This window comes from Eurosta solidaginis, chromosome 1 (assembly GCF_040869045.1).
Source record: "Eurosta solidaginis isolate ZX-2024a chromosome 1, ASM4086904v1, whole genome shotgun sequence".
Lineage (NCBI taxonomy): Eukaryota > Metazoa > Arthropoda > Insecta > Diptera > Tephritidae > Eurosta > Eurosta solidaginis.
In genome coordinates, this window is record NC_090319.1 from 255,674,322 (window position 1) to 255,681,822 (window position 7,501).

Sequence of the window (7,501 nt, forward strand, 5' to 3'; positions counted from 1 at the left end):
TTATTTCAGTTTTTTTTAACGGCTTACATTTTTACTGCGTTGGCAGTTTGTTGGGCTCAATTGCAATAACAAAAAAAAAATAAATATAAAATAAATCCAGGTAGGTACGTACCTGAATATAAATTAAAAAATGTACATAATAGTAATTCATTAAAAAATTGTTTTTTAATAATAAAAAAAACTAGGTACATATTTGATTCATAGAAAAGCGAATTCGAAAAGATATCAAGCAAAAAATAACAAGAAACAAACTACATAATTTGAAATAAGAAAATGCAAACAATGTGCCAACAACTACCACGCACAAAACTTCAACCAACAAGTAAGTAAACAAGAATCAGAGCTTAAAAAACAACAGTACATATACACAACACAACAAATATTCCAAGTCAATACCAAGCAACGTTATCTTTGAGCAACAGTCATCACTGCAATAAAAACAACAAAAATTTACAACGTAGGAGTGAAGCAAAAACAAAAAAATAAAACGATCAGCAACCGGAGTTTCTGGTGAAACAACAACAAAGACAACCAGCAACAATAAAGCTTATTGGCGATATAGCAAAAACTCGAACTCGTACTCGAAAGGTCGTTTTAAAACGGGTTCAAAACAGTGTTGCCAACTATTCAATGAAAATGTACACATGCATATATACATACCACTAACACGAGAAGAACGTTTTCTTCTTGGGCCTCGTCGTTTTTATATCTTCGATTGGCTGTAGATACGAAGTTCGAGCATTTTTGTTTGTTGGATCGCTACGTTGATTGATTTGTTTGTTTGTTGCTGAAGTTATTACTGTCGCTATTGTTGCTGTAATTTACTGTGCTTGTGGTTTGTTATTAGTACGGGGTATCGCGCTTTATTTTATTCAGTTAAATTTTATTTCATGTTATCTTTTATTTATGACGCCTCTTTCCTTACTTTTATATGTTCAGTTCGTCTCTCTGTGACTCACATTGCAACGACACCCTACTAATATTTGCACTGAAATACATATGTACGTCCATTTATATATCTAAATAAATATAAGCATGTACATATATTTACGAGGTTACGTCCGCGCCTGTTGATGAATAATTCTTGATTTGGAGTGTTTTTTGATTGATGAATAAAGTCCGATTTTTTGTTGGATTTAGGATATTTTTATAACTATTTTGTTATATCACTGCTGCTCAAAAAGGCGCGAAAGCAGAAGAGCTACTGTGAAATGGTGGAATTATGTTTGGTGCATGTGTTAAATTGTTAGGGAATACATATGTACATATTTCGCTTTTACATTTGTGTTCCTATTAATGTATGTACATATATACATTAGGGAGCGGAAGAAACACAAAGCGCTACAAATTTACAAAACAATGTTATATGCAAAGGTTCTTAGAGAATTTATGGCTTGCAATGGCCTATAGGACCACACTACATATTTGGGTTTCCTTCATCACTTCACGTGTTTTTACGTATAAACATAATTTAGTATTTCTTGGTCGAACATAAGTTTTGTCCAGTCTATAAATGTCCATCTTATTTATTATATATATTTTACTTTCTCATCCCAGTACTTCAATAGCCGATATTCAAGTTCAACAACAATACCAAACTTTCGGTAAATTAGTAAAAGGGTATGTACCTTTCATCTGAGTGGAATATCACCCTATCTTGGCCAATAGTTCGAAAACACCTTCTCTCAGAATAGTTTTCAAAAACATCCTTCGAAAAATGCGTTATTTTTTCCATAAACTCAATGTCTCACGTTGTAATGCATATAAGCTCAGATAGGGCATTTTATAAACAAATTTGAAGATAAAGCGGTTTTTGAATAATTTTATGAAGTAGGGGGTCAGACAAATTGTGAAGGTTTTTGAGTTAGGGCGTGAACGTAAATAAAAGATAATTTTTGATAATTGTTGCATTATGTGATGTTCACTCTGCAACTCTCATTAGTGATTAAGTCCCATTTTTGTCAATCAGCGAGAAACATCTTGCCGAGCTTCATCAAATTTCATTCAAAATTTTGAAAGGAAATCCTCGCATTCGGAGGTAGTTATTCTTACCGATGCCGGGAATTTCACATATAACTATTATTTGACTAATTTCTATCAGAAGTTTATCGAAATCTTACAGAAAATACAAGACCAACGCAGAGACCCTACAAATAAATAATTTGGAAGCACGAAAAAAATTGCTAAGAAAACATAGCACACAAGACGAAGGACACCTTGCCTTGTGAGATGCCATACTGTTAAAAAATAATAATATAATGATGTGGCTCTCAGTAATACTTGAAGAGTATGCCTAAATACTTCAAGCCTCAACTAAATAACCCGAAATATATTAAACATTCAATATCTATTAACAAACGTACAATTTATGGTTTAGTGTGAGGCTCAAGGCCCCATTACTCATACTTAGCATAGACTTGACTTGACTTGAGAACTGTTAAATGAACATTGCATATTACTGATTACTCATAACTTAGCAACACTTAACTTGACTTAGAAGTCTGTTGAATTGTGATTTTCTATATAAGTTCTAAGTGACGTTTACATTTTGAGATGCCATTTGTTTGTTTCCATTTCATTTTGACATTTTGTCATACAAATTGACATTTTGTCATACAAATTGACATTTATTTTTATTTTATTTATTAATTTTTACACTCATAAATTAATTGTAGTACTCAAAATTAACTTTGTTTAAAAATCACCACTTTTTGTAGCAAATATTTCACAATAAAATGACAGCTGATTATGAAGCCAGATTGTATGCGCTAAGTGGAGTATAATCGTGGCTAAGTTGCCAAGTTTACGCCAAGTCAAGTCTATGCTGAGTATCAGTAATGGGCCCTTCAGCTTAACGTAAGTGGCTGTGTCCAGACTATCGAACTATACAAAGCAATTTATTACTAAACTTGGATGATTCATGAACGATTAATGTATTTAGCCGGCTTTAATTTACTCTTACTTCAGACATTTGCGTACCTTCATACATACGTACAGATTTACATATAATTGATGAGTTAAATTCAAAAGAATTGTATGAAATATTATGTTAAGGAATGTATAAAACCGGAAATTCTGCTACAAACGAGAGCCGGAATGTGTGAATAGTATTAGATCATAATTATTTATTTTGTGAATAAAGTCACACTTAGTTAATACCTTATGCTAAGCTCACTCGTATGCACATGTGTTATATGTGTGTTATAACATAAGATTTTAGTCAGGGAGATATTTGTTTAAAAATTTTAATAAAGAAAATTATATTTTAACACATCATGTATATAGGTGCATAGTTATGGCTATGGCGTGCTTTGCACACAGAGTATATTAACTTTGGTAACATAACGGTTGGTTGTACAGGTATAAAGGAATCGAGATAGATATAGACAGACTTCCATATATCAAAATCATCGGTACCGAGAAAAAATTTGAATAAGCCATGTCCGTTGGTCTGTCTGTCCGTTAACACGATAACTTGAGCAAATATCACAAAATCGGACGATAACCACACACACTTTTTTGATATAAAAAATTTAGAAACATGAGATAGTTCAAAAACGATTACCATTAAGCTAATGAAATTTGGTAGGTAAGCAAAACATTAATTCCAAATAAAATTGGAATATGTGCGGGGCACCGCCCATTTGTAAAAACATCAATATAAACAAATATTCCTAAATCAAAAACCGTTAAACCTATTATAACAGAGAACTTTCCTTTACTATAAGGACTGATTCGAAGAAAAATTAAGGAAATCTGTTAAGGACCACGCCCACTTTTATATTAAATTATTATTTTTAAAGGGGGTCGTGGACGAATTAAACAAGCTATATCTTTGCAAAAAGAGCTTTATATCAATGATATTTCTTTTCCTAAGTGGAATTATAACAAGAAATTGTAAAAAATTCAAATTTTTTAATTTTCTATGTTTCCGGAGCCATAACTCGAAAGAAAAATTAACATATCGTAATAAAATTGGGAACACATATTTTCCTTATAGCAGGAAATAGTTCTAGTAAAAATGAACGGGATCGGTTAAAGACCACGGGCCATTTTATATAAAAGAAGTTTAAAAGCTACATTTTCGAAAAATAGTTTTGCATCAATGATATTTCACTTATCAAGTTTTATTGTAAGAGGAAGTTGTGAGACATATTTTTAATGGGCTGTGCCACGTGTTATGTAGAATAGTAATTTATCTGAATGAACTGTACAATTGAAGATAACACTGAGTATATAATGTTGGGTTACACCCGAACTTAGACACACTCACTTGTTAATCAACTTTTGTTTCTTAGACCTTCCTAAACACATCTTTTACCATACAGCCTGGGAAAACTTTCCTCATAAACTAAATATAAAAGTTATAATGATTAACAAAATTTCGTTTAATAAAAGCTACATATTTCTGCTTAATATGAACCGAACGAAAAGTATCATTAACCAACAATGACAGCGAGGAGTATGAAATCTCCCATAAAAAGGTGGTTGATTTTTCTTTCCAATTTCAAACAAACTATTAAAATCCATTATAAATGTATATGTTTTTAATAGCATATGGATGTTGTTGTTGTAGCGATAAAGACCTCTTCGAAGGTTTTGGTGAGTGTTAACGATGTTGATGGTAATTTGCCGGATATAGTCCCTTACGTTTCGGAAAAGGCATCATTGAGGTACTAGCCCAACCATCTCGGGAACGATTAAATATGACCACATCTAATCTTCTAGTGAAAAACAAAATAAGAAAATATATGTTTTAAAATAAAAACATTTTAAGTTTTGCTCACAAGAGGAAAGTAAAAAAAGCGTTTTCTTGGTATCTGGATACCGCGCTTAGGAATGTAAGATTCAAATAGCGGTTGATCCGGGTGTGCATACCCAGCACGAAATAATTTCGTATAAATTTTTAGTTGCCATTGAAGTAAAATATGCCGATAACTGAACAAATAATCAAAAATTTTAAATAAAAAGTGTAAAAATAAAGTAAGATTTATTTATTGATGCTATTAGCTTTCAAGTTTAATCTAGATCGCCAGCTTAAAAATGTATACTGCGCAGTGTTTTTGAAACGTGTGAATTAGGTACAATTCTTATTTGCACAAATTAATTTTTTTTTTATTTGCACAGGGATTTTGCGGGATGTTTTGTATTAGACATTAATGAAATTACCAAATAATTGTAGGTAAATATTTATTTAGTTATGTATGAGCTATATGTACATATGTATGTATATTAATCACTATCCTAAACATTTAACATTCTTTGTTATACATGTTTCTAATTTTATACGCAAAGTTGTTCTAATTTTAGCTATCTGGCTGATGTGCACGTTTTATAAATAAATGAAAAATGACCGCAAATATTCGGAAAATGCACAACGTAGCTGACCATGGATGGAGGCGTAAAATTTTGCTCAAATGTTTGGGAAAAGTTTCCAATCATCAACATTAACAATCAAATTCGCGAACTTACAACAATATGCTATATTTGCATACATATGTACATAGGTAGGAAAGAATAGTATTTTGATATGTACTTTGGATTTCCTGAAGAAAAAAGTGGGCGTTGAAGTGTCTGCTGCTAAATCAACAACCAACCAACTTATCATCACCATCAATTTTCGTACAAATCGACTGCATGATTGTTATAAGAGTAGGTATGTTTGATTGTTAAACAAAAATTCAGCCATACCTACATATTAGTATTTACAAATATAAATATTAAACATACCACATCTCATGCACACACATTCACACGCACCCAATTAAATGCGCCATAAAAGTGTTAATTTGTGCGTTTGAATGTTTTATGTCCATATGTACTTACCATTTCTGCTGTTGATTGTCCTAAATCTCAGCACGAGCAGCGGTGATTCTCTCTTTACCCGCATTTTCATTTCACTTTTATGAGTCACGCTATTGCTCTCACACTCGCACTTGTGTTCAATGCACGCTTAACTCTTCACACTGTTTTTTGTTAGTGTGTATGTTTTGCTCTTTTTATTATTGTTGGCTGCTGCGATGCATGCAGCGGCAGTGTTAGCAGCAGCGAAGTGAATCACTTTTGAATATGTGTATGCGTGTGTACAGTGGTGTATGTATGAATGTAGGTAATTCGCAGCAGTCAAGTTAAGGGCTTCTCTGTTCACATTCTTCGTTGTGTAGGTACGTTAATTTACAGTGAGATTTGTCTAATATTTTTTAGTTAATTATGCATATGCTTAAGTTATCTGCTGATTTTAAATTGTTATTGTTTAATAATGTTACTTTTTAGACGTTTTGTTGTACTTATTGTCTTTGATGCCGTTGGCTTAGTTGATAATTTAGAGCAAGCTGCCAGGGCTGACTTATGTATTTCTTGAAACAATTTTAAAACTAAAATAAGTTTTGTATTAAATCAATCTTATGTGGAAAATAGCAGCAGGTGGTAGATATTTAGAATCCAAAAAATAAATATTAATTTTATTTTCTTTCTTTACCTGCTTACTATTCTATTTTCACAGACCTAGACTTTCTCAAAATGTTTTTTTTTGTTGCAATTTTCCCGAATCAGATCTTTGTTCGTACTCCTTACTTTTTAATTTCCCACTTTTCAAGCGAACTTTGCCGCGTCTTTCGTGCCCGAAATCCTTATTAATAACTTGGCTTATTGGATGTTAGTTAAGTTACGAACATATTTTTCAACTTATTTTATTAGTTGTTGCGCGCTCCAGTTGGCTTTGCTTTGTACACGCACAAAATATATAATTGAATGAATGCAACAGGAGCGTTTTAGCAGACTTCAAAAAAAATTAAAATAAGTTCAACACTCGTTTTGCTCAAATACACAGTTTTATTTTTGATTTCACATTTGTTAAAATTTATTTCTTCTTTTTTACACACAACGCTTGGTTTTTGGTTAGTAGCAGTCGGTTTGGTTGTTGTTGTGTAAAAGGCACTTGTTCGTTCCTTTTCATCAGTATTTACATGTTATGTTAATTCGCTTAAATTCGTTGTACCTAGTCGCATTTACTTTTGTGTAATATTTTCTCGCTCTAGATTACACTATTTATTATATGAATTCTTGAATTTAAGCCAAAACTAGCACTTTTATGTTAATTAGTAATTTATATCTTTGTTTTAATGTGTACGTTAGCTTGTTTTATTACATTTTTTTCTAACTTTCGGTTTATCTGTGGTAGTAGAACAATTTTACATCCGTCGTTCGATCCGAAACTCACATCCGTTTAGTTACGTTCTTCAAATTCGAATAAAAGCAAACCAGAAATTGACTTCATTCAGGCAGCAATTCATAAATCCACATACATACGTATGGATGTGCGTATGCGTCACATATATATTATTGTGAATGATTGTGGTGGATTTCAAATGTTTCACCAATGCACAATGGACAGCAGCGCTGCCACTTGCTAAACTTCTTGGTATAAAAAACTACATATCCATTTTTGTTTCCAATTTATAGATTGATAGTTTTTGATTCATTTCTTCTGAATTTTTAATAG

At 31.9% G+C, this 7,501-nt stretch overlaps 1 protein-coding gene across 8 annotated transcripts in view; it reads right to left on the reverse strand.

Moving 5' to 3' along the window:
* Nucleotides 1–7,261, reverse strand: part of puc (puckered) — a 97,842-nt gene extending 90,581 nt beyond the window's left edge. The window contains exons 1-2 of one of the 8 annotated variants that reach the window (XM_067760425.1): nt 6,479–7,261; nt 661–988 (exon numbers count right to left, since the gene is read on the reverse strand). Coding sequence is in view for 4 of the 8 variants with exons in the window: in XM_067760421.1 (XP_067616522.1) it covers nt 5,827–5,896 (70 nt within the window). In the remaining 4 variants the exon portion in view is untranslated. Of the gene's footprint in view, nt 1–660; nt 1,020–4,273; nt 4,725–5,826 lie in introns of all 8 variants that reach the window. The other 7 variants (XM_067760423.1, XM_067760424.1, XM_067760422.1 and 4 more) reach the window with 7 other exon arrangements.
* Nucleotides 7,262–7,501: the final 240 nt, after the last annotated feature.